The sequence below is a fragment of the Hippocampus guttulatus genome, chromosome 22 (assembly GCF_054856545.1).
Source record: "Hippocampus guttulatus isolate MCC_2025c chromosome 22, RoL_Hgut_1.0, whole genome shotgun sequence".
NCBI lineage: Eukaryota > Metazoa > Chordata > Actinopteri > Syngnathiformes > Syngnathidae > Hippocampus > Hippocampus guttulatus.
In genome coordinates this window covers 2,244,627-2,270,835 of record NC_141282.1, presented here as the reverse complement: position 1 = coordinate 2,270,835, position 26,209 = coordinate 2,244,627, and the positions used below count along the sequence as shown (strand labels likewise).

At 44.2% G+C, this 26,209-nt stretch overlaps 3 protein-coding genes across 4 annotated transcripts; 1 reads left to right on the top strand and 2 right to left on the bottom strand.

Annotated features, from left to right (window-relative positions):
- Positions 1–1,579: 1,579 nt before the first annotated feature.
- Positions 1,580–15,691, bottom strand: LOC147185992 (uncharacterized). 2 transcript variants are annotated; one of them, XM_086103150.1, is made up of 6 exons: positions 15,549–15,691; positions 11,100–12,157; positions 3,684–3,875; positions 3,434–3,587; positions 2,573–2,758; positions 1,580–2,426 (listed from the first exon to the last, which is right to left on the bottom strand). In XM_086103150.1, the coding sequence occupies exons 2-6, from the start codon at positions 11,338–11,340 to the stop codon at positions 2,084–2,086; spliced, it is 1,116 nt and encodes a 371-aa protein (XP_085959276.1). In that variant the 5' UTR covers positions 11,341–12,157; positions 15,549–15,691; the 3' UTR covers positions 1,580–2,083. The 2 variants fall into 2 exon arrangements, with proteins under 2 accessions (XP_085959276.1, XP_085959277.1); XM_086103151.1 differs by lacking the exon at positions 15,549–15,691 and adding an exon at positions 15,321–15,448.
- slc13a4 (solute carrier family 13 member 4) lies at positions 15,368–25,275 on the top strand. The gene is made up of 16 exons (XM_086103149.1): positions 15,368–15,681; positions 19,210–19,338; positions 20,269–20,405; positions 20,700–20,863; positions 20,974–21,037; positions 21,349–21,388; positions 21,477–21,563; positions 21,661–21,845; positions 21,908–22,027; positions 22,105–22,206; positions 22,293–22,394; positions 22,477–22,586; positions 23,166–23,275; positions 23,351–23,512; positions 23,633–23,770; positions 24,112–25,275. The coding sequence occupies exons 1-16, from the start codon at positions 15,559–15,561 to the stop codon at positions 24,247–24,249; spliced, it is 1,911 nt and encodes a 636-aa protein (XP_085959275.1). The 5' UTR covers positions 15,368–15,558; the 3' UTR covers positions 24,250–25,275.
- A 53-nt stretch (positions 25,276–25,328) lies between these two features.
- Positions 25,329–26,091, bottom strand: coa6 (cytochrome c oxidase assembly factor 6). The gene is made up of 3 exons (XM_086103152.1): positions 25,961–26,091; positions 25,622–25,771; positions 25,329–25,544 (listed from the first exon to the last, which is right to left on the bottom strand). The coding sequence occupies exons 2-3, from the start codon at positions 25,763–25,765 to the stop codon at positions 25,446–25,448; spliced, it is 243 nt and encodes an 80-aa protein (XP_085959278.1). The 5' UTR covers positions 25,766–25,771; positions 25,961–26,091; the 3' UTR covers positions 25,329–25,445.
- Between the last annotated feature and the right edge of the window lie 118 nt (positions 26,092–26,209).

Here is a 26,209-nt window from a genome sequence, read left to right as displayed (position 1 = left end):
GAAGCATTTCTAGCTCAGCTTAGTTCGATCTCGTTGAGTAGAAGCGCCTAAAGCCAAACTGTGACAAAGGTTTTTACTTTCTGGATGTGGATTTGACACCTCTGACATCTCTGCTAAGTCTGCTGTGATTTTTTTATTCCAAACCCATACTGTGCACCCCCTTGATGGAAATCAGGCTGTTATGTCTTGTGACATGTGCAATGACCGTCTACGTGATTTAATTCCATTCCATCGTGACACCGGTACACTGTTACAATGTTTGTACAATATTTTTCTCTTATTCATTGCTCTCTCTTAATGTTTTTTTAAAAATGTCTTCTTTTGAAGTGTCTTTTGTGCCCATAAATGCTCTCAAAGATGACAACGGAATATTTAAAGAAGGCATTTCTATCATAATTATATCATAAAAATATGATATATCATAGCTCGAGGTGGGTTTACTGCACTAATAAATGGGCTTGGATATTAAGTGTATTCAAAAATGGCTTTCCCCAAATGATGAAAATTTGATTCGGCCAAGCATGCTCACCTGTCGCATTTGTCAGACTCATGTAGGGATCAAAAGCACAGGCGAATGGCAAAAAACTGATGAACATGAAGTCCATCGCAACAAGGTTGAGACCAAGGACCTGGGAGACAGATTTTGGTGTAAAATCCCATTTTAGAAGCAAAAAAAAAAAAAAAATCTGCAAAATGACAGAAATACAATCAACTGACCTTTGAAGCAGAGTTTGACTTCATCTCCCGGTGAAGTAACCAAAACAAAATGCCATTGCCCATTCCACCTACGACCAGGACGAAAATATTGACGAATAACCAAATCTGGTCCCAAGCTCGGTTTTGGCAGTGTTCGTCTATTTCATCAAGAGTGTTGGGTTTTTGGAAGGAATCCATCGTGCGGATGTCTGAAAAAGTCAGTAAGCAAAAATGTGCATTGGTGCCTCTGGATTACATTTTCGAATCTAGTTTGATATGTTCCTTTCAAAGTGCTTTCTTCTATGATTACGGGTCTGCCTCCTGAAACAGCCGCCAGGTGCAGAAACCAAATGAGCAGGTGTGATGTTTTTGTTGGTGTTTTTTGGCCCCGAATGCAAAGTGGTATGTTGTTATTATAACTCATTTCCATTGCAGTGCCACTTGTTTGTGATGCCAAAAGATCAGCAAGAGCATGATGTCATGTGATGAGAAAGGTCCGCCTTGCAGTTCGGAGTTTAGGGTCTCGACTCTGTACTGGTGTGGGTTTTCCTCCAATGTACTTGTAAAAGTTTTTTGTGTTTTTTTTCCTCTTATATTCTAAGATGCCACATGATGGCGCCAAAGTTACGTCTCAGTCAATCTCGAGTAAGTATGCTAAGCTAAGTTTAGCCTGGGTTGTTCAGGAGAGTCATTGTCTTTTTGGGATTCAATTAACCCAAAAACCATTTATTTTTAATTTTATTACGTCGATAAGTGATCTGGTTTGTGTCACGCAACCGTCTCGTACTTCAAAGTACTTTTCGGTTCAGTTCTAGACTTTGCGTAGCGGTTTCCATGGCTGTCTTTACTCTGCGAATACGACGCATTAAAACACGCATTGCACTTGTTCAAGTCAAGAAACATCTCTGCTTTTATTGCACACTCACATTATTAATAAAGACGTTAAAATGAGACAGTAATAGTTGAAAAACAGGACGGTCTCTCTTAACAAAAAATAAGTGCAAATTTAATAGTGTGACAACTTTAGTGTTATTAAAAATAAAAAGCCCCGCGGATAAAGTGACTACAAGAACAGTCGATTTTTTTTTCACGGTAGGTTAAAAGGGAATCATAAAATAAAAGGAAAAAAATTAAGAAGGCTGTCTTGCTCCTTATTCAGTGCAGGTTCGAGTGCATTCAGGAAAGAACAGCACCATTACAGGCTGTCCCAAATCAAGTTCATGGATTTTTACACTTTGTACATATTCACAAAATTGGTCCTTTGTATTTAAAACCCCCCACACGGTCGTGAAGCACCCAGGGAGCAGTTTCAGGGATTTGGTGTCCAGTTGTACAGCGCTTCCCTCCCTCGATTTGGTTCGGCCGCCGTTCACGAGGCGGGACGCACTCATTGCCACGGCTGCTGCGGCCTCGGGTTGGGGTTAGGGTAGATGGGTGCCGGGACTGGCTGGTGGAATGACGGCACCGAGGTGTTGGGGTTGGGCGGGTACGTCGGCGTGGGGTACTGGCCCATGAGGTGAGCTTGGGAGTGGGCGGTGGTGTGCGCCGGCGTGGAGGAGGAGGAAGCGGTGGGGAGGTGGAGGTAGTGCGGGGCCGAGGGAGCCGACGGGGCGGACGGCGCCGACGGGGCGGTCGGGGGCAGGACCCTCTGGAGCACCACGTGCGGGTAGAGCTGCGAGTCGGAGCGATAGACGCCAGGCGGGGCCGCTTTCAGCAGACTCTCTTGACTCCTGTTTGGAGAAGTTCCAGAGAAAGAAACAACCGTATATAAAGGTACAAAAGAATACATTTTTTAAAGGTTTTCTGAATTGAGTGGAATAATATGGATTCCTATAGCACCTGCTAAATGAACCTCTAGTGACTTTGGCTTTACTACCTCTGATATCCTCTGTTCTCGTATCCCCCGAGGCCTCCGGTTAGGTAGAGTGGACTGTCCGGTGCCAGACGAGGGTTCATCCTCTGGGATAGATGGAAGATCTTAGGAGGAGGGAAGGCCTCCCATTCGCATTCTTCTATGTCCAGCCATCGCTCACCGCGGCGGGCGGAACGCTTTCCCCTACGTCTGCGAGCAAGGAAAATTAGAGTCCAGATTTAGCTATGCCAAAGAGCTCGATGTGTCTGTTAAGTCTCTGTTGTTGCGCTCATGTGAAAACGACAAAAATACGACGTTGGTGCCATTTTGTGGAAACGGAGTCAGTTTGTGCTAGCATGTTCGGTAGGCTACTATGCTAACTCATACAACTAATGAGTCTCAGTGAAGATGGTTTGTTTTTGTGGAGAATGATGCTAGCATGTTCGGCAGGCTAGCATGCTAGCTCATACTACTGATGAGCCTCATTTGACGGTGGTTTGTTTTTGTGGTGAATGACGCTAGCTTGTTCGGTAGGCTAGTATGTTAGCTCATACTACTGATGAGTCTCATGTGAAGGTGGTTTGTTTTTGTGGTGAATGATTTCACTTCTGAATACATTCAGTCCGGTCACATGGAACGAAATCTTTGCGTTGGTGCTAGCAACTCTGCTGTCTGGTAAAATGCAGAGCATCGCGGTTCATTCTAATACTTGGCGAACGGTGATACTTGCTAGGCTAACAGTCATACTTGCTAGCTTTCAAACAACCTTTCTTGGTTCACCAAGCTTTTCTCAGCAAAGTCTTCTGCCAACATCACAAGATCGATTGTCTCCTCGTTTTAGCGGACTCCACCGTTGTTGGTCCGGTCCTTTCAGGTTTCACTCACCTGGCCCGCACTTCTTTTTTGGCTTTCTTCTTGCTGGATCGTTCCTGTAGACAGCAGACAAGGAAGGACAGCGACATGGCGAGGATGACGACGCCGCTAACGACCGATGCCAACACCGCCACTCTCAAACCGCGGTCCTCTGGCCTGGGAATTGCTAGGAAAGGGGGTCGGGGGGGGGGCGGAGGGCAATCCTAATCCAACAGTGCTCATAGATATTTTTGCACCCTTGTGTTTCAAAAATGAGGCTCACCCTCACACACGGGCAAGTAGTTGCTCCACTGCGCTTTCCCATTGCGGACGTTGCAGTAGATTTTGTCACTGCCCACCAGCTGGTAGCCCCCACGGCACCAGAAAGTCAACGCACTGCCCACCGACACCCCGGTGCCGCTCTCCACGTAGAAGGAGCCCCGGCGCGGCGGCAGGACGGGAATACAGGACAGGCCTGAGGATACAAAACAAACCAAAATGGCTGCTGGCATGGACATAAGATATCCTTTATTTGTCCCACACTGGGGAAATTTACAGCATGTAAAGACATGTGAGACAGGGCGATACTGTACATGGAGGGTTGGGTGGGGAGCGGGGGGGGGGGGGTATTTATAATCGTCCTTATGCTGCAATACACAAATACCGCTCTGAGGTCTCGTGATACAGCTGCTATTGTTAGACCCTCCCCAGGACCTTGCGCGCTTAGCCGAAGCGGTGTAGCTTGATATCATTGATTAGCCTTGAGTTGCAGCTCTTAGCCATGAAATTATTTTGGAAAATCAATTTTTAATGGAGATGTTTTCATGACGATTGTGCCGGCTTCAATCGACCCCTAAATTGAGTTTTGATTGAACCCTATCACGGGCCCTGTAACCTGATAACATGATAAGATGTCCACTGTAGTAATCACAAAACAGACCTCTCCACCATGCTATTCTGATGTGTGTCCATTTTTGTTCCAGAACAGCAAGTTATATAAAAAGTACTCAACATTGAACAGTTGGAGAGAAAAAAAAATCTGAGAAGGGCAAATTAAGTTCACCATAAAGGATCTAGGGCATTTTAATTTAACCCTCAAATTTCACCTGAAAGCCAAAATATTACGTAACTTTTCGTCGGTAGTGTACATATTTTTCCGAAGTAAAATATAGGAATTTGTGGTGTTTTGAAACCGTAACCAGCTCATGACGAGATTGTGTTCCCAATTACATCCTCTTGATGGAAATATTTGCCCCTGGAGTGGCTCCGCATGCAATGTAGTGCAACTTGGTGCATCGTGAACCGATGCTAATTAGCGTGAGCGCCCTCTCGAACACGTTATCGGCGTCATTAATTTTGCTTCTAATGAGAAACAGCCGGAGGGGCGTGTGATGCTGTTGTTTGCCGTCCGAATGAGATGAATGCATTATGTACTGTATGTGTGTAAAGATGACATTGTGTTTTAAGACCCAGTGAACATGCGAGCCGCTCTCGGCTGATTAGGAGCGACAGATGGGAGGATTTCTGCAGCCCGAGAGATGCTGCGAGAGGATCCCGTCATCCCGTGTGAGGATGACGGCACACCCGTTCGCTCTTTTTTTTTTCCCCTTCTCGCTCGCGCACGTACGCACGCGTAAAGGCAAACGCGTCCGACACGTGCAGCGCGGCGCGTACTTCGCATGGCAACAAGGACGAGCTGAATCAAGTGTTTAGAGGACAAAGCTGTCCACATGAACGCATTACTCTGGCTTGGAGAACAAGAATTTAAAAAAAAAAAGTATCCCACTCGATACGGCGATTGCGATTTAACCCTTTGAGGGACAGCGGTTACGACAATGGACAGCTTATCATGTTGAACAATTTTCATAAAAAAAGCTTCAACTATGAATTATTGCCCAGTGTACGTTAAAAGTAAACTCAAAACCCTTTTGGTATTTCGTCAAAGCGCTTTAACTTCCTCTCGCGTCAATTTGCTCGCTTAATGCTAACACAGAAAATGCAAAACGGCGCAGACTGGGAACAAAACCAAAAGGGCTGTAGTGTACTTTTGATATAAAACTTTAATGACACTCAATCACGAAGAATTGTGAACAAAAATCAGTCTGCTGAGGAGGATTTACTCAATGTAGATTTTTATTTCATTAGTGTCTGTGGAGTTTGCATGTTCTCCCTGTGCCTGCGTGGGTTTTCTCCGGGTACTCCGGTTTCCTCCCACATTCCAAAAACATGCGTGGTAGGCCGATTGAACACTCTAAATTGTCCCTAGGTGTTAGTGTGAGCGCGGTTGGTTGTTCGTCTCCGTGTGCCCTGCGATTGGCTGGCAACCGGTTCAGGGTGTCCCCCGCCTACTACCCGAAGACAGCTGGGATCGGTTCTCGCACCCCCCGCGACCCTTGTAAGGATAAAGCGGATCGGAAAATGGATGGATGGATAGTATCTGTGGCTGATCATCGGCGACATCCATGAACACCCGATACCAAAATGAGGCCCGTATCGGCCTGATACCGATCCTTGCACCCAACAGAATGACCCTGCAACCTGGTAAGCTGTCCACTGTAGTGACCGCTGTCCCTCAAAGGGTTAAAATTCCACTTATATGAGTCTGAATAATTTCCATGTTTTCTGCTTTGGGTACGTGTAGAGAATGTTTGTCTGCTTGCGTGTGTGTGTGTGTGTGCATCACTTGAGCTGAAAAACATATACTTGCTGTCAGTGCCGTAAAGCCGCATCCATTATTGAACGTATTACGTGACTGTGTGTGTTTTAAGACTCTGTTGCTACGCCGCGGCGGGGAAACTCATTCGCTGTCCCGTCAGCGGAGGGCCACGCGGGGTTGAAATGAAAAGGAGGAACTTAATGCCGACAAGATTGAGAACGCGCTTTCGCTGGGAAACCTTTGTATGGGAGCGGTCGGGATGTTTGTGTTTTGCGCGTTGTTGTTCTGTCCTATTCGTTGTCAAACCAGGCAACCCCACACAAAACAACCAAAAATTCCGTTGATTTACCTTGCAGACCGCCAATGTCTGTTTGTTTAAAACTGTGTTTCCCAAACTTTGAGGCAAAGCACATATTTTACATGAGTTTTAAAAATAAATTACACAGCACAAGTCATTCGGACGATTTTTTTTGTTTTTGCACTTTACAACAAGCAAAAGTTGAGCAGATTTTTAAGGACCGTTTTCCCAAAGTAGTTTTGAGCACTTCACAATTTTAGTTTACTGTCAAACTAAACATCAAACAAAGAGAATGCCTTTTGTATTTAAAACAACCACATAACTTTGCCTTAAAGTCAGATAGCTTAATGCTAACACTTAAAGGGAAATACCATCGACGGCTAAAAAAATGGCATCGGTGTTGCGGTGTTTTTAAATCCATTACCAACAAATATCTTACCACAAATAGTGCAGCAACGCATGGAGACAGACAATATGACAATACGTGTAGGCATATATTCTTTATCCTCTGCCAGAACAAGTAATGTTACGAAGTAATTGTGACCGCAGCGCAATGCACATTGAAGCAAAGTAAAAAAAAAAAAAAAAATGGGGGGATTATTTATTTTTTGAATTATGTCATCACTGTGTTTTTTTTATAAAGTACAATAACCTAGCCTTCTATTTTTGTTTTTGAAAAGCACATTACAATTTTTTTTTTAATATATATTTTATTTTATTTTTTTGTTTGTCAGAGGCTGGAAGTGCCTTTTTTTTCAGCCGAACAAAACGCGACGCCAGATCACTTTTCCCTTGCTAATGGATAAAAATAAACAGTCAGACTTTCCTGCCGAGAGTCAAAATTGACGCAGATGAACAGGAGACAAGTTAACAGGAGACAAGCTTCACATCACTTTTGTGTTACTCCCTCTTCCTCCGAGTAGTCCTTTTTTTTTTTTTGCGAAACAACCTCAAACCAACTTCTCCTCGCCATCACGGGGCGTCTCTATTTCTGATGTGTTGTATCGCCACAGATTACCTAACGGTGTGTGTGTGTCTGAACATGTGAGCCTCTGCGGCGCAACTGTTCGGAAATTCACACCCTGCTTAGCCGCTTTTGGGTCAAATCATGTGATTAGGTTCTCTTCGTCCTGTGGGTGTCAGGTGTTCGAAAGGAAACAGAGCGTGAATGAGAGGGAAAAGGCTGAACACGCAAGCGTGTTGGCAGAGGAGCTATCGACTGGAGTAACCATTGTTTCCAAAAGGCTTAAATTATATCATATCGCAACTACAAATAATTATGGATTGAAAAAAGTGGGAAAAAAATAACTCATATTTTTTGAGTGAAAAAAGGACGCGTTTTTTTGTTGTTCCTGTTTTTTTTTAAATCTGGATGATTTTTTTATTTTTATTTTACGAGCATAAACCAAGTCACTGCTTTTGTCATAGTTAAAGTCAATTTAAAAAATACCACTTGCATTTTTTTTAATGAAGCGACAATACTTTATAATCATATCAGAGGTTTTCATTGGCCCAAATAATTCGTGTGAGATGGTGATTTTCAGAATTGTGGTGTTTGTAGGGCGCCCTCGTGTGGTATGTGAAAGAATTGCTTAATTCAGTGTGATTTCAAGTTGGACTCATTTTTGAAATACAGTTCGGTTGTCTTTAACTTTTCATGCAATACGTTTCATCTTTCTGTTGAAAACATTTCAACACACTTTTTTTTTGGTTTCCAATATTTAAGGGTATCGTGACTTCCAAGATAATTCTGATGAACACGTAAGCTCCACCCACACTTCTTTATGTTAACGTGATGGTACTTTCAAATGATTCCACATCATTTATCGCAACTTATTTTGTGCAACCGAGTTTGAAAACCACCGCTCTCAAGTTCAGTAAGACGCCGCCCAAACAGAAAATATAATTACTGACACGTACGGAAAAACAAAACAAAACCATTTCCGCATATAAAGCCCTCATCAAAGTTAGATGCCAAAGAGACAAGAGATCTTAAATTGCACTTTCTTCACCGGCTTGTTTGTTTCGCGAACTGGAAAAACTCGACAAAAATTCATCCTGACAAGTCAGAGATGCGCATGGTCGAAAGCAAAACAAATTTTTCCCCCATAATTTTCCAAGATTTTTCGAATACGGTTGTGCCCCAACACTTTTTGTCCATAAGGTGCATATTTTGTTGTTATTTATTGCACAATCCTAAGGGGAGGTAAATGAGACCAATTTTATGGCTCGCAGAGGTAAACTACAACCTAATTGTGGGCGTGTCCACGCATGTGGGTATTCCCTCGTGTTACCGCGCCATTAACGAGATTGCAGAAACTCAAAATAGCCCTGGGTTAGACAAAGGTAATTGGCTTGGGGGATAATCACAAGGGAGCCAACTGAAGCGTTGGACATGGTCGTTTGGCTGCCTGATGATTTTATTAGCGGAGGATAAGCGGTTTAGCGTTATCGTAAGGTGGATGCCGTGCCTAAATCTAACCCATCGCGGTTTGGATTCTATCAATGGTGGGAAGGAACCAAGTGCTATTGGCGTGACTAAAGGCAGACAGTGAAAAATAAATATAAAAAAAAGGGGGGAAAAATCAGCGAACCACAAAAACATGGTGCGATTGTCAAGGAAGAAGCAGGTTACCACCGTTGGCTAATTTGAGAGGCTGATAAACAATGACTTATTGCCCCATTCACTGACTGAAGTGCAAAATCTGGGCAGCAAACTGTTTTACCACCAACACATAATTTAAAAAATAAATAAATAAAATAAATAAAGCAGGATAAATTCATGCTTGACCAGCTCAGGAGCCCCGACCGCCTGCTAGGCAAGCGGTCGAAACCTTGCAGATGGATTTACGCTAACGCTAAATGTCTCACACACACGTTGCCAAGGTTAATTGGAGGCATTAACGCGAAGCCTCGCGCCTCGTCCAACCACCAAAGTAAGCCGCAGCTTTTTGCAGAGCTTCGACGCCGCATCTGTCCACTAGAATTGACCACGCACCATTTTCATCATATAACTCAAACTGGTGGTTAAACGTGCTATAAAATAGTCCCTCCCCACCCCCCCAAAAAAATACATATATAAGTGGGGTGAAAAAAAAGTTTGTGTGGCGCGTTTGATGTTTTATATGAAAGGCTAAATTTAAAATGTGAGCCACGCCTTTGTCACCAATTTCACCGGGGCATATTCAAAATCCACATCCCCAACAGCACAGCGTCGTTCCTCATCCCTCAGTCTATTTTTATTCATTATTACTATTTTTAACAAATAAGCATCGCCTTTCCTGACGACTCTTTAGTCACTGTCTGAATACCAAGTGAAACCGTTTCGCTGCCGAGGCCCCAACCCGAGGCGACGGGTCCAATGGGCTTCAAATAAGATAGATGTGTGTGTGTGTGAGGGGGGACTTGAAAAAGTCAACAAAATACGCACAGATGCTTTTAATGCATGGGGCAATAAGAAATTTATGCACACACACACTGCAGTGTTTATCACACCTTCGGGATTTAGAACATTTTGGACAGTTTGGTGTGGTAATTCAGGCATGTGCCAAGCCCAGTTGATCACATCTGTGTGTGTGTGTGTGTGTGTTGTTGTTAAAGCATAAAGTGCTTACCGCTTCTCTGTGAGTCGCCGTTATGAAACAAACAACTGTGTTTATTCTCTAAACCTTTAAGAAGATTGGTGGCGTTTCACGCCGTCCATTTGTAATATGAGTGTGTGTGTGTGTGTGAGGCACGTGAGCTTTGCATTTTGTCTTCTGCTGACGGCTATTTTGCCTCCACGTGAGCCGGGGCCTCCGCGAGACAGGGCGTGCTTGGCGGGGGGGGGGGGGGGGGGAGAGAAAAAAAATGGAGTGAGAAGGAGGCAAGATGAGGAGACAGGAACAAAGGGGAGAGGAAAGGAGGTTAGATTGGCGCTGGTGGGCAGAAAAAAAAACAGTGAAGAGGCAGGCAGATGTTGGAGGGATGGAGGAGAGGCGAAAAGCGGCTCGGGCTCCGATGGAGGTGAAGTCATGCTCCACTTCGGACAACGGGCTTTAAATGCGCCGTCTGCTTCCTCCACGCGCACACAAACGTCCACGTGCATTCGCACTTTCGTTTTTGGAAGACACCAAAGACCGCATTTGCCGACGGGTCGTTATCCAGCCCGCAGCCGAAAAAGCGCCTTATCTTTGACCCGCGAGCATGAAAGATAAATGCCTCACCTCTGTTTCAACCCTTGATCCAAAAGCCCAACCTGTAAATCAAACACCCCAGACTTAATCTTTGCTCCCCACCCGTCTCCCCCTTCCTCACTCCAGGCGACGGAGCTTCTCCTAATCACTCGCTATCTGGACGCCAGTCGTCCGTGGGTGAAAAAAAAAAAAAAAGATGGAGTCCATCTACTTTTTCCAAAATTTGACAGTCGGGGTTTTTTAAATTCGACTATGAATTGTTTTTAGAGACTACAATGATTGAAAATGTGATTTTTTTTTTCAAGCAGCAACGTCATTATCTTTACATTTGCCGATGAGGTGTGCAGGCTCCCTCTAGTGGTGCAAGCAGGAATTACAAAATTAAATCAAATTGATACCTTTCCAAACATGCAATACAAGAATAAAATTTGCCTCGATGCGTAAATTCAGTTTTAACTTAATCGAAGCAGTGCATTTTTCAACTGCAGTTTAGTTGTATTTAACTTTGAAGCAGGTCTTTTAAAAAATAAAAAAAACACTGACAAAAAGTTTACCCGGCGACAATCGTACCTGAGTAGTTGCTGGTGGGAGTTTGCGTCTCCAACTCGATCCGCACCTCCTCCGCCGTGGTGGCCCGGCCCTCCGTCCGCAGGTCCGGCTGCGTCGGCACCGTGGTACCGGCCCACTCCCCCGGGGTCGTCGGCGGGGTCACGTCGGCGCCCCGGCTCGAGACCAGCGCGGCGCATAGCAAAAGGCTCGGCAGCACCCAGACGCGCACGATGTGAGGAGCGAGTCCGACGTTGGGAACCATGGAGACAAAACGTGAGAGGATGAAGTGGGAGAAGTTCACAGCATCAAGGTCACGCGCGTTGACCCCATCACTTTGTGGATCCTTTTTGCTTCAGGTCCGGGTTGGAAAATCCCATCCATGACGCTGGCTGCAAAGTAGCGAGCGAGTCTGGGGGTTTGTTTGTCCCGTGCTTTACTGCTGTTTGCGACTCCCTCTCCTTCTCACTCGCTCTCTCTCTCACTCCCAACTTGTTCTCTGATCTCCAGCTGGGCCGACTGAGCTCTTGCGTAACAGCCGCACGCCCGCTGAGCTGCGCTGAGCTCTCGCTCATGCAGCCGCTGCGTGCTCGCACCGCTGTGACCCGCTCACGTGCACCCCTGCCGCTGCTGCGGCCGTTGGGGGGGCGAGATGTCAGGGAGGCGATGATGCTATCGTCAAGCGGTGCATTTTTTTTTTTTTTTAGCTCATTCACTCCCAAAGACGTTTTTAAACGTCTTTTCAGACTTGGTCCAGGATTGGCTGGTACTGAATGAGTTTTAACAGTACAGTGGACAGACGCTATTATTCGTCGAGTATAGTGACACCATAACAATCCACGAATGATTGCAATAAACTCTAAAACCAGTTGGGTCTAGGTTAAAAAAAAAAAATTGATGCCATGACTGTGCTCGCTGTCCACTCTTGAGTAAGTCTTTTCATGTCCTCGCCGTGTGTGTTATGATTCCAGGTAGAAATGCTCAGGTGCACTCTGAACGCGATCACTTTTGTTTGATGCCTCTCCAGACAGAACGTCCACCCATGAATCATTGATGCACGTGGGACCAAAAATAGGAAGAGGCTATAAGAGAGAGGATGGAAAAAAAAGAAATCGAGGGAAGTCATTTAATAGCTCAAGAGGGGGGCAGTGAGCGATGACATGAGAGCTACAAAACAATCAGACACCAGAGGAAGGACAAAAAAAGATCGAGATGCCTCTTGAGTGGTGATGCTCTCATCCACAGGTCAGCATCGCCGCCGCCGCGTCGTACAGTTACGATACACCAATGTAGCGATGCACGCTAATTTGACCGGCGCTGATTTGACAGCGCACATAAAGTGCATCAATTATTGAAAAGACTCATTTGCAAAGAAGACATTATTTCCGGGCCATGTCGTATAATCGCTGTGAAATTCACGTCTCGCCCAAAGAGGTCTTTCATACATCGAGGCGACTGTGTGAAAGTGATTTATCGCATCCTTTTAAACACGAAAGAAACGGGTTGTCATATTTTGTTGGTTTCATTCCGATCATTTTCCCCAAATCTTTGAACGATTTTGTGACGGTCTTTGTGAAAAGAACACCGTGCTGACAGTGAACGGTGGCGGTGGCAGAATCATGTTTTGCCTCAGCCTTAGCAGTCAGTGTTATCGCAAAAGCACCCGCTTGCAAGCCAAAAAAAAAAGGCAGGAAAAGCCAACTAAAACAGCCGAACTTCATTTGGGGTTAAACAGAAGCACCTTTAATGGTGGCAGGTGTTTCCTGACTCCCTTGTAACACGAGTTCGAGTGTGATCGGGCAGTTATGAGGGTGTGCACACTTATGCAATGAAGAAAAATATCAATAAGGGTGTACAAGTCGTAGGTCACATGACTGTTGGGAAAGATTTTAACTCAAAGAGTAAATTTTGATGATGGGGAAGTATGAAACGCGTTCGCAGACATCCCCAAACTGAGCAACTCATTATTATGAGCCTAATCCCTGACGCAGCCTTCTTGAAGCACATCAAACACTATTATGTAATATAAAACGGCGCGCGCGCGCACACACAAGCGTGTATTTGCATTCAGACTCAACTGGATTCTTTTTCGTGTGTGTTTCTAATCCGTCTGAGTCTGTCTCATCTCTTCTTGGCTCACACAAATCGGAACACCCACAAAAGTGTCTACCGTGTCCAAAAGAAGAAGAAAAAGGACAAAAAAAAATCTGTACTGTGAAGAACATGGACGCCGATTCGCAGATGAAATCAAAGAACCTAAAATAAAACTTCCCGATGATACCTCAATTGTACTTATCATGTGCAAATATATTTTCAATAGCACTTACAAATATATATATATACTGTTTAATATACAGTATACAGTATATATAAAATCATACTGGTTTCAGGTTGTTTGCGGTTTAAATCCACAATGATGACTGGAACATGCGCACACTGCCATCTTGTGGATTTTATTTGCGCTTACACCTCTTTGTTTTCACGTCTCAATGTTGAGCAGGGTCGGGTACTGTGGTTTGAGAGTACATTTAAGAACCCCTCCGTCAACAATCCTATCTCCATGGTCATTATAATGTGTAAATATATCTGCAATAGCACTTTTTTTTTTAAAAATGTCAGACTGGTTTCTGGTTGTTAGCGATTTAAATCCACAGTGGTGACTGGAACGTGTGCACACCGCCATCTTGTGGAATTTAATTGCACTTACAAATCTTTTTTTTCACGTCTCAATTTTCAGCAGGGTCGTGAACTGTGGTTTGAAAGTACATTTAACCCCTCCGTGGGTAATTCTGCTACGGAGACATCTTTTTTTTTTTGCAGTCGGAAAAATTGAAGCTGTCCGTGTGAGAGGTGTGTGCAGCTCCCAATAGGTCAGTACGATCAATATCTGAAAACGGAAAGCTAGCATAGCAGGAATTTTCTTTTAGCTTTGCAACACTGCGCACCGTCGTGTTCTATTTTGTTTCATTGTGTTTTTTATGTATTTATTTTTTTAGTTTTCAAAGCTTGTTTTATTTACACAGACATTTATTTCATATTTCTTAAGAAAACGGGGATAATATTGCTGAAAAACTTGATACGATTAGTTTTGGATTCTGAAATTAGTCACAGGCTACAATTTCTGACGACCTCATGTTAAGCCTTTCAAATGCGCAATAATGATAACATGATAAACTGTCCACTGTAGTAACCGCTGTCCCTGAAAGTGTTAAACAGTAAGGATAATCCTTTTTAGTCAGTTCTTGTTTCCAGTCAACAGCAGTCAGTTAATTGTTGTTTTTATGAGGAAATCACAGTTAATCCTCCTGAAACAAACTTCCTGGTCATTTGATTTTTTTTTCATGCCTGACACACGTGAGTAGAATGTTTGCCATGTGAGCTCATTTCCTAGAACATTTTCCTGCAAAAATTATTAACCAAAATTCACATGCTTTAAGGTGAATTTTCGTCAAATATACAGTACATTAATATTCGCATGGACTGTGGATCAACTTTCTCATCAGTTTAACACATTCACTTTTCGATTTTGTTAATTTGGCCCACTGAGTATTGAAATTGTCATTTAATATTTGTGTCATAATTTGTTGGAGTCGTTTTGTTGTTGGGGGGGTCAGGCTTATACTGTATAAACACTCATTTTATTTTATTGTTATGATGTTAAATAATTGGTTATCGGATTTAATGGGAATATTACGTTGAAAATGTTACAGTTAATACATTATCGTTCGCTCGTCTCGCTGTTTTCAAAGTTAAAAGGGGACATTTTGTGTCATTGGGAACAAAACTACGCCCCCTTTGCTTCAGCCTGGTATTGCATGCATGCACACTTACACAATAAATCCTCCGCTAGATGGCGGTGTTGGATGATGTCATGTCCAGGAGAGGAATTTTTGTACAGTCGCGTGTGTGTGTACAGAATTGCGCGATATTTTAACCCCCCTCCCCTAATATAATGACATAATATAACCAGACCAAAATGTTCTCACGTTTCATTATAATGCACAGACATCTACTTCAGACTGCATTGTGTAGATAGTCAATCATACTCATCACATTCTTTTAGTTGCATGAATATGTAACCGTTTCAGTTTGGAGCTCCCTCTTCTCCAAGTGACATCCCCTTGCACGCGTGGCCTTATGCAAACACCTCCAGCCTGATTGGCTGACACGCAACGGAGGCCGGTACAGAGCAAGACTTGATTAGCATAGCTAAGCAGGCCCATAAATGAGCTCCAAGGGTCTCACCTGACGCCGAAGACGAAGAGCCAGAGGGTCGTGCGACACACCGGATCAGCCCACTCATGCGTAAAAGCGCACAGCCAGGCGAACTTTGGAAGCAGTGTGGGCCCCCACCCCGGTTGTGCTGCCCCCGGTGACCGGAGCCTCCCCCCTACCACCACCACCACCACCTCTACCCCAGCTCGGCTACTTGGTGACGTTCACGGCCGGTTGTGTTGAGTCAAGAGCACCCACCCGGTCACCCATGAGGCTGGAGGCCGCAGCCAGGATGGATCTGTTCAGGAAGCTGTGGAGGGCGAGGAATCTGATCGTGGTGATTTTCATCCCGCTGTCCCTGTTGCCACTTCCTCTCGTCCACCCCACCAGCGTGAGTCCGACGAACGGGATACTTAAAAAGAACAAGAGCTTAAGTTTTGTTGTGTGTTGAAAATTCATTCAAAAGTACTCTCACTCTGTATTTACGTAAAAATACGGATGTACGCGTCTAAAAAAAAAAAAAGTGACCAATTTGAACAAAAGAGTTACAAAATTTTAGAGTATTTGTATTTTCATGCGTCCCACCACCAGTTACAATGACACCAAAACTCAAAATTGACAAAACTATTTCACCCTTTCATGCACCGGTAACGATAACCCGTCGCCCGATAACAGGATAAGCTGTCCACCGTACTAACCGCCGTACCCGAAATGGTTAAATAGTTAAAACACAAGAAATAATCCGTTCATACCTTTGGCATCAAATCCGGTTGCTGTTGTTGAAGCTCCCTTTTTTGAGAGCTGCGGTCTACTGATGGGATTTGCTCATGTGCGAATCAATCAAAAGGCCCTGTTGTTGTGGTGAGTGCTCATCCTGATCAGTAGGCAGCATCTATGCGGCGATGTCACGTAATGTGGTTGACGTGGAAGCTTGGGGCGAGGGGGGCAAAGTGTTTGGAGAGGCATAAATGTCCTATTCATTCTAGAAGGGGGGGGGGGGGAAAGCAAATCTTAGAAATGTAAAAAATTGCTGCAAGAACAATAGGATTATTGCAAGATCTAATCCATTGTGTGCAGAGTTGCTACTCGGTCTGGGAGGTCAAATGAGAAACCAAAAGTTTCTTGATGTTTTAAAAACTAATTTTTTTTCCAGTCAGGGACTACAGGTTGGATTTTTTTGGTGTTAGGTTAGGTTTTTTTTTCTGACAGTGCTGCATTGAGGACAAATTCCTCACCTTGTTGTTGAACAAACCATAAAGGGACAGTAGCAAGAAAGAAATCCAAATCGTGAACCCAATAGTGTAGCTCAAAGTCATTTTTGATCATTTTCATAAAAACGTACCAAATTTTTCAAAAATTAAAAAATTGCCTGCATTCAACCAACCTAGATGACTGATAACCGACAAAGACATAGAAGGAAAAAAAATTGGTTGGCACATTTGGGTTTCAATTAACATTTTGACAGCAAGTAAAAAAAAAAGGCAATAATGCCACCAAACAAGACGAAATTTTGCAATGGAACACAAGAATGGCGAAGTAGACAATTCATCCATGACGAACATAAAAATAATGTCGTACCTTGTCACGTATTTTTTTCGGTGTGCTGCCATGGACAGGAAAGAAAGGGCAGGGAGTATCGCAAAATAAATACACTTTTGAGACAAATGGATGTTTCACAGTTGACAGCAATTCATATATTGGAAAGGAAGCTTTTTATTTATTTTTTTGACAGAGGCCCACCAAAACATATTTGTGTAAACCAATTTAATTTCAGAATTTTTTCGACTAGCTGTCACTTAGTTGATTTCAAAAAAAAAAATTTGGGGGTGTGTGTTGCGAGCAAATATCGGATTTACGAGTGTACTTCTGACACTATGCCGCTAGATGGCAGCATACAATTTAACAACACCCGACCATCATCAGTTCACGTCGTTCCTGAATGAAAGTACAGGTCGGTTTTCTGCTTGCATTTAGCACTTTTTGTGCAGTTTTTTCCAAAATTCTTGCGTGTACTCGCCCTGAAAAATAAGTACAATGAAATTCAAGTGTTTTTGGTGGCTCTCACCCCCCCCCCCCCAAAAAAGTGCTCTCCTTTCTGTTATGTCAGCGGCCGGCGCATGTTTGGCAGCATACGCCGTCGGCCCAGGATGAGGCCGAGCCAGAGCCGAGGTGCCAGAACATCAACACAAAGAAAAAATAATCCCAGTAATGAAGTTATATAATCCACGCACCGTCACCGAACAGCACGCTGGGTCGGTCGGCGTCCCGCTGGCGTCTTACGACACCGCCGACCACAGACTGTTTCAGGAATGTGTCGTTTTGTGTGTGTGTGTGTGTTTCGAGTTGCAGTCAAACTGGCTCATTAATTAGCAAATTTTACACCTTTGTTTGCTTGCTCGTGAGAAAAATGCCACCAAAAACAAATTTCCAGTCATGGATTCCATGTTGGTGTGTAAACTAGCATTTGTCTTTCAGATGAATAGTACACGGTACAGTTTACAATTTTGAGTTTGATTTTATTGAGTGAAAAAAAAAAATCTTTTCACCGTCGGACCCAATTTGTCTTTTTTTGTGAGTGTGAATGCCACTCATGATCATTTCCTGAGTCGACCGTTGATAACAGGGAGTTGATGAACCACTCAATCGGCTGCGCTGAGGTGGAAGAAGGATGCCTAAGACGTCCAATAAAGTGGACACGTGTCTGATTTTACAAAGCAATAATCAGGGCCCGGCCGATACAAATCCTTCTCATGATATTAATAATCATGCAAATAATAATCTTACTTTCTCACAAAACAGGAAATGCTGTTCAGTAGGTAGGAGCGGAAAGTAAGTCCTTTCATATACCCGTGAAGACACAAAGGTTCAAGTCGATGAGGTCGGACGGGGGATGCAACAATTGTGGTTCTTATCAGTATAAAGTCTGACTTGCAAAACGACAGCGACAAAGAAATCACCGCCGCGTGGTTGACGATCTCCCAGCCCCCCTCTGATAAACAGGAGCCCATAATCAATAATCAGTGAGTGCTGAATCAGGCCGTGTTTCTTGTATCTCGCCTCGCTGTTGACTCATTTTATCTGCGCGTGTATCCTCCTCGTCACCTCTTCCCATCCTTGCGCATCGATTGCTTTTCACGGGATTATCAGTCAGGGCTTGTGTGAATTTTTGGCGCTGACTCGGCACGGTCCCAGCTGTTGATAAGCAAATAGACTTGGGACTTCAACGGAAAGCCGTTTGAAACGATTCGAACGTTTCATAAAAAAACAAAAAAAACCATCATCTGTCTTTGTTACTTTTCCAATGTAGGTAATACCTTAATTGGAGGACTATATACTTAGCTATATAATAGAGATATACATACACACATATATTTTATGAACGTTCACTTCCCACTTCGGATATTTACTTCGGTCGCTATCCAAATGAAATACCATATGTGCTGCCAAGTTAACAATTGTGGTTCTTTGCCGACTAAGATGTTTTTGTTTTTTCAGCCATTAAATGATTTTAACTCCCTTGTTTTTTTTTCGCAACCTAAGCTATCAGTTTAGTGTTACACCCGGAAATAGTCTTCTCACCAAATTAAATCAATCCCAGTGGAAAACGCTGTTCATAGTTTTAAGTGTAATAACCCTTGGACTTTGAGAGTGGATGGTTGGTGGGTTGGAATCAATTCACTTCCACATGTTGGCGTACCCCAGGGAATTATGTTAGGCCCGCACTACCTTTCAAGTACATAATTTGACATCACGGCCAATATGACTTTTACGCCTCTGATATATATGCAACAGTTTGATCTTGATCGGGTCAAATCAATACACTTCCACACATTGGAGTACCCCAGGGATTAATGTTGGGGCCACTACCTTGCCAGTGAAATGCAACAGCTCAGTCGGATTTGGGTTTTTCTTTTTGCAGGAGGCATGTTGCGCATATGTGCTCATCGTGACGGCAATCTACTGGGTGTCGGAGGCTGTTCCCTTGGGTGCTGCCGCCCTTGTCCCCGCCTTCCTCTACCCACTCTTTGGGGTCCTCAAGTCAAGTGAGGTGAGTTTTTTTGAAGACATAATTTCAACATACAAAGCGTTCAGTCTTTCATTTGACATGCACTGTGGCATACTACTGCCCAGATGATGTTTTAAGTCCCGTGCGTGCCTCTTCAATTGGAACGACTGCCTCTTGCTCACTCGTGGGTAACGTCTGCAACCTCACAAATGAATCGCCGGTCGTTCATTTTCTTTACCTTTCTTCTCGTAAGCATTACATAAAAAGCGCGCCATGTGACCAATTTGCAAAGTCGCCTCTTAACGGCGCGAATAAGCCTCTTGTGATGGTGGTCCACGAAAATGCAAGCGGAGAGCTTTTATGCAACATTTCCTGTCTGTCAGGGCGCTTTTCAGTGTGCGTCGTGTACTCCGCCTGATAGAAGCTGGGAAAGTTGCACCGAAAACACCTGAGTGGATTCAGAGAGTAAATAAGTGACGACAACCATGGGTGGGAATATTGGCTCATCTTTAGATAGCATTTAGCACCCCAAAAAAATGCTTGTATTCAAATATAAATATGTACATGTGTGTATACTACACTAGCATGCCATTTATACTTATTATACTCGTTCACCCTTCCATGCACCAATAATGATAACCTGTTACCTGATAACATTATCAGCTGTGGTGACCGCTGTCCCTGAAAGGGTTAAAAAAAAATAGATTATTCAACTAACTTTTCCAACTAATGTCGAGTACAAAATTGATTCTCGTCTTGTATGAAATATGGCAAACAGTCCATAAGGACAAAGTCCGGCAGTCATGAGGTGAGAGGTGACGAGACGTTGGCTTACGCAATGGCGAGATTAAAAAAAAAAAAAGAACAAATGTCGATCCAAACAAGGGAGGGTGAAGTGGGTTAAGGAGGTAGACGCCCACATTGAACGCATCACTTCCTGTGAGGCCTGTTTTTTGTCGTGTGTGTGTTCAGGTGGCGGCCGAGTACTCAAAAGACACCACGTTGCTGCTGATGGGAGTCATCTGTCTGGCCGCGTCCATCGAAAAGTGGAACCTGCACAAGCGCATCGCCTTGCGCATGGTGATGGTCGCCGGGGCCAAGCCTGGCATGTGAGCATTCAAGCGTGCAAGTGTACACCATTAGCATAATGGTTGCACGACGGCATGACAACGAGGCGCTCTAAAGCAGCCATGCCAGTGTGAAGCCACATGCTGGCTGTCGAGTTGGACGAAAAAAAACGTTCCTTGTTTATTGCTCTTTCTTCTTTTCTCTGTGTGATATACGCACACTCACTGCTGACAACGAGGCGCTCTAAAGCAGCCACGCCAGGAGGCTATTCGAAGGGAAGATGACTTTTTTTTGTTGTTTTGTTTTTTTCCTCCCTGCTGTCTTGGCTTGGACAGGTTGGTGCTGGGCTTCATGTGTTGCACGGTCTTCCTGTCCATGTGGCTCAGCAACACGTCCACCACAGCCATGGTGATGCCCATCGCCGAGGCTGTCCTGCAGCAACTCATATGCACCGGCATGGCCGACAACCTGGAACCCGATGCCACGGAGGATGACAGCGGTACGAATGTCGGAGGCGATCCAATGCAAGACTTCTGTTTGCTGTGTTGTTATGTCAATATATGGAATGTGCCGGGTGGGACGGTGTCAAATTTTTGTCTTGCTCTGCAGCCGTTTCAGACAAGGAGGAAAAACTGGGCAAGAACCAACTGGCGCTGCTGTACCGTAATGACAGGTATAAATTTATTTATTTTAAATTTACGCTAGCATTCTGCAACTATGTGCTTTCAGAGTACTGTAAACATTATTGAGCATCAACTGGGTTAAAAAAAAATTAACAAAATAACAATATAATGAGATGTTCCAAATTAATCGATTAATTGACAATTAATCGATTCTCAAATTAATCGACTATTCTAATCCAGTTATTGTTCATGGCCATTGTTTAGTTTAAAAATCCCCCAAATTTTCTGATTTCGGCCTCTCAACCGTAATTATTCTCACGTGTCATCATTTATAATGTGAAATGTTCTCCTTGTTCTCCAGCAACAATTGCGACAAACAGGAACTGTCCACACTTAGTGAGGTAAGATTGGACAAAGTTTTTGTTATTTAAAAAAACCCCAAAAAACAAACAAAAAAGAAAACCAAGTGACTTTATTTGCACTCTTCAGGATCAGACGGGAGAAGCCAACGGGGTCGGCGCGAATCCAATTAGCAACCAAGATTGCATCACACATACCAACGGACACTTGCCGCAGGTGCCAAAGTACTCACTCACTCAATATGAAACGACTCGACTCAATTTTCACGTGTTGCTTCTACCCCGCCCCACACGCCCACTCTCCCCACCCACAGGTAGCCATCGAAATCCCAAACGTGAAGCGCGTGAAGGCCCGGCGAGACTCGCAGTATCCTACCAAGCGGGATCACATGATCTGTAAATGTCTGACACTCAGCATCACCTACGCCGCGACCATCGGCGGGCTCATCACCATCACCGGCACATCCACCAACCTCATATTCGCCGAGCAGTTTAACACGTACGTGCTGGACATGAGATACCGTGAAAAAACAAAACAAAAACAATTGTTTCCATTTGCAGCCGCTATCCAGATGCCAAAGTGATCAATTTCGGCACATGGTTCATCTTCAGCTTCCCCATCGCCATCATCATGCTGTTCCTCACCTGGTTGTGGCTGCACTTCCTCTTCCTGGGCTGCAAGTGCGTGCGGTGCGGGAGTGGCACGACGGCGAACGGGGGCGGGCTTTTTGACGATGTCATCCGTGTTTCTCATCCAGCTTCAGGGAAACGTGCTCGCTGAGTAAGAAACGCAAGTCCAAGAGGGAGATGATGTCCGAGAAGAGAATCCACGAGGAGTATGAAAAACTGGGGCCGATCAGGTGTCGAAATATGTTCCGTCGGAAAATAACACGTAATTCCTTAGAAATCACACTTACTCATTTTATTATTATTTTTAATGTTCTAGCTACCCAGAGGTCGTCACCGGTGTTTTCTTCATCCTGATGACTCTGCTGTGGTTCACGCGAGAGCCCGGTTTTGTGCCAGGCTGGACCTCGCTTTTTGAGAAGCAAGTTTTTTTCCCCAAAAGCCCTCATTGACGTTGTGCGTCGACCACACAAAAAAGTGAAACGGTGACCTCCTTCTTTTAGGAAAGGCTATCGGACCGACGCGACGGTGTCGGTCCTCCTGGGCTTCCTGCTCTTCCTCATTCCCGCAAAGCGACCCTTCTCCTCAACCCGTTTGAGCTACAGAGACCCAGGTAACGTGAAGACGCGAGATGGCGGCGAAGCACTACATTTGTCAAAGTGACGCTCCTCAACTCACATCAGCAAATAGTTTCCGGTGCCCAGGTGCCACTAGATGGCAGCAAAGTACTTCTTTTGTGTCATCAAGCCCCCCCCCGCACACACTTTGATTGAAATCATTGGGATCGGGCGTTTTTGCAGGAAGGACACGTCGAAAACATGAAGGATGAGATGCCACCATATGGCGGCAAAGCACTCCTTTTATCCAAATAAAGTTCCTCAATACACTTCGACAACGGCGGCAAAGTACTCTCAACAAAGCTCTTAACTGACTTTAACATAGTCAGATGGTGGCAAAAGCACTGCTTTTATCTAAAGGAAGCTCCGAGCTCAGTTCAACATAGTTCCATTGCACCAAGATGGTGGCGGCTGATGGCAAAGCACTACATTTGTCCAACAGAAGAACTTCCAACTCTCCTTCAACATGGTCCACCAAGATGCCACTTTGTCCGAATGAAGCGCCTCGGCTCACTTTGGCATAGTTCCCAGTCGAAGGAAAAAAAAAATTGATTTTTCAACCAATGTCTTGACAGCATCAGATCCGCTGTCTCCCATGATCACCTGGAAAGACTTCCAGAGGCTCATGCCGTGGGAGATCGTCATCCTGGTGGGCGGGGGCTACGCACTGGCCGCCGGCTGCAAGGTACAACATGGATCAGGGAGCGCTGAATTCAAACGAGCGGAACCGGCATGATAACGAAGGAATTGTGGCTCGCAGGTGTCCGGCTTATCGGTGTGGATCGGCCGCCAGCTGGAACCCATGAGCGGTCTCCCGCCCTGGGCCGTCACCCTGCTCGCCTGCCTGCTGGTGTCGGCGGTCACCGAGTTCGCCTCCAACCCGGCGACGCTCACCGTCTTCCTGCCCATCCTCTCCGCGCTGGTACGTTGCGGCTCATCACGAGTTTGTACAAACAGAAACTGATGCGTTGTTTTTAATACTGTAGATAAATTCGTTTCTTCTTTCCCTTTATTTCTGACCGTATCTCCCCGTCCTTCGCAGTCCGAGACCTTGCGCATCAACCCCCTGCACACTTTAATCCCCTCCACTATGTGCGTGTCATTCGGGGTCATGCTTCCAGTGGGGAACCCCCCCAACGCCATCGTCTTCAGCTACGGCCACCTGCAGATCAGCGACATGGTACCACGTGCACACACACACACACGCACACATTCCCCAAATCACATGCTCTCTCGCTCCTGCAGCCTCAAAAAGCTTGCGAGTGGTTTATGTAATCGGAGGGGATAAAAAGTTGGATTTCGTAACGGTTGGCTTTTGCTCTGCATTGCTATGTTGTGCCACCAACAAATAATATTACATATTTTCCACTAGAGGGCAGTATATACACAATGAATCTGTATTTCCTACTTGTGACATTTTTGTTTGGTAGTGTGCTGTGACATTTTTTGTTTTTATTTTTTCAATATAGGATATCTGCCTTTTCTGCATTACTATATTACTGTCTGCTTTTCATCCGACAGGTGAAAGCGGGTTTCGGGGTGAACCTGATCGGCGTTGCCGTGGTGATGTTGGCCATCACCACGTGGGGGGTGCCCCTCTTTAATTTGACTGAGTTTCCAGCCTGGGCTGTGGCCGCAAATGTTACCAGCAGTTTATAGCCCCGCCACCCGCCTCCACTCGGAGGAAAATGAGATGACCAGAGAGTGTTAAGAAAGCCTTTCTACAGAAGAGGAGGCATGAAAAGTCTTGACTGAACTTATGAGAAGGGGGATGGAGGGAAGAAGCTGCTTTAGGGGGCAAGCTGCGATTCACAATGAAAGCTGTTTAAAAAAAAAACAACGATATTTTATATCCGTAAATGTATGTAATTACTGTATTCACTGTGTGATGGCCTTTCTAAGTTCCTTCTGCTGTACAGTATTTTGGGAAAGCATTTTAGTCGTGCCTTTAAATTAGTCAACAGTACAGTAAAAGAATGTCATTGTAGCTTTACGGGTGCAATTGTTGCGATGACAGAGAACAGAGGATGAAAAGATCATGAATTTTTCTCATCCAGGTCAAACATACAATACAATCCTGACAAAGGAAGGGGGGGAAAAAAATCCTAATTTGCTCCACGGAAACGAGGCAAGGATTTTTGGTGTCACCGTAATCACAGATTAAATAAATCGATTTTAGAAAAAAAAACATCTCAAATGTTTTACAGTTGAATAACAAGCTGCTGAAGGATGAATGTTGCCTCGGAGATGCGGAGGAGGTTTTTTTTGTTCGGTTTTTTTTTGGAACGCAACATGGTTCAAAGGGTGAGCGCACATATTTGCATTTCATGATAATCAATGTTCAATTAAATCTGGTGGTAGGTCAAAGTATTAACGTGTACTCCGCAAAGAAATGTCAAAGTTGTTTTATATCTTTACACGATGGAATGTTTGGCTTTTTTATCATCCAGCTCTAACATGATTATTTCATCAGGAGAATCACCAAGACTATGCATTTATTCTTTTATTTGTAATTTATTCAAGTTGTCATGCTGAGTGCATCTCAGTGAAGTCGCTGTCAAGGCCTTTCAAGCCCATTTTTGTAACTGCATACCAACCAACATAAAGCGCTGGTTCCGTGGATTTACAGACACAAAGAGTTAGGAAGACCAAATATGTGTACAAGAATAAAATGCATTAAACCAATATATGTTGTTTTTTTGGGATAAAATGTGCATGGTCACAAGGGACACAAAATACAACTTTTTAAGCTTTATTCACATAAATATATTTAAAATAAACCAGAATAAGAAATGATTGCAAGTCCTCAAGGTCTGAATGTGGCCCAAAGAAGTCATTAGTCGGCGATTTTCGGGTCAGGAGGGTTGCTGGGGGCCTTCAGACGGTGTGAAGCCCTCTGTTTGCATCTTTTCTTTATATTTCAAAAAGTCTCTCCTTTTACTGAAATACTTGACCTACAAGGAAAGGAAGTAATCACAAATACACCTCCAATATTGTGTACAATGATGACAAAATAAGGGGGATAGTTTACCCACTGAGCCGGGCACTTTGATTCAAATTCGCTTTGGAAGCTCTGACAGGATGCAGCCTTGTCATTGTTGTCATCCAGACATTTCCATAATAAGTCCCTGGCATCCCAGCAGGCTTTTCGTTCCACTGCATTTGGAGCTGCCATCGCCACCTGACAAAAGGTAAACTCGTCGTGATTTTTATTTGTATTTTCAGCTGTTAAAAACACAATTGCAACACTGTCAACGCACTGCATGATACAACGACAATATGCTATTTGTTTTAATGAGCAGAAATAGGACGTTTAGCACACAGAGTGGTGGGGAGAAACATAGTTGTTTGTTAGCTACTGGATACTCACTAGATCGAATTTCGGAGGATATATTCCGACCTAAAACTACTGTTTTTCCATACAACCACAAACAAATGTAGATTTACAACGCGTCCGAGGTGACAGCGTGAGCAAAATCGAAGGACAGTACTCCGTCGCGCGTTGATGACGTCAGCGTGTCGTTTTTGCTAGCAAGGTAGGTTCAGGAGTTGGACCGTGAAATAAAATGATTAAATACAGCCTTTAAGAATGTTTATGTTGTAACATTTAGTTTTTAGA

Excerpts from the sequence above, each read along its gene's own strand:
- LOC147185992 (XM_086103150.1), bottom strand. The coding sequence starts at position 11,340 with ATGGTTCCCAACGTCGGACTCGCTCCTCACATCGTGCGCGTCTGGGTG. Across the intron at positions 3,876-11,099 it reads TCCCACCAGCAACTACTCAG|GCCTGTCCTGTATTCCCGTC; the intron begins GTACGATTGTCG and ends TTGTATCCTCAG. Across the intron at positions 3,588-3,683 it reads CTACTTGCCCGTGTGTGAGG|CAATTCCCAGGCCAGAGGAC; the intron begins GTGAGCCTCATT and ends CCCCTTTCCTAG.
- coa6 (XM_086103152.1), bottom strand. The coding sequence starts at position 25,765 with ATGGCAGCTCCAAATGCAGTGGAACGAAAAGCCTGCTGGGATGCCAGG. Across the intron at positions 25,545-25,621 it reads CAAAGTGCCCGGCTCAGTGG|GTCAAGTATTTCAGTAAAAG; the intron begins GTAAACTATCCC and ends CTTTCCTTGTAG.
- slc13a4 (XM_086103149.1), top strand. The coding sequence starts at position 15,559 with ATGAGGCTGGAGGCCGCAGCCAGGATGGATCTGTTCAGGAAGCTGTGG. Across the intron at positions 15,682-19,209 it reads CTCTCGTCCACCCCACCAGC|GAGGCATGTTGCGCATATGT; the intron begins GTGAGTCCGACG and ends TTCTTTTTGCAG. Across the intron at positions 21,564-21,660 it reads CCAACGGACACTTGCCGCAG|GTAGCCATCGAAATCCCAAA; the intron begins GTGCCAAAGTAC and ends CCCCACCCACAG.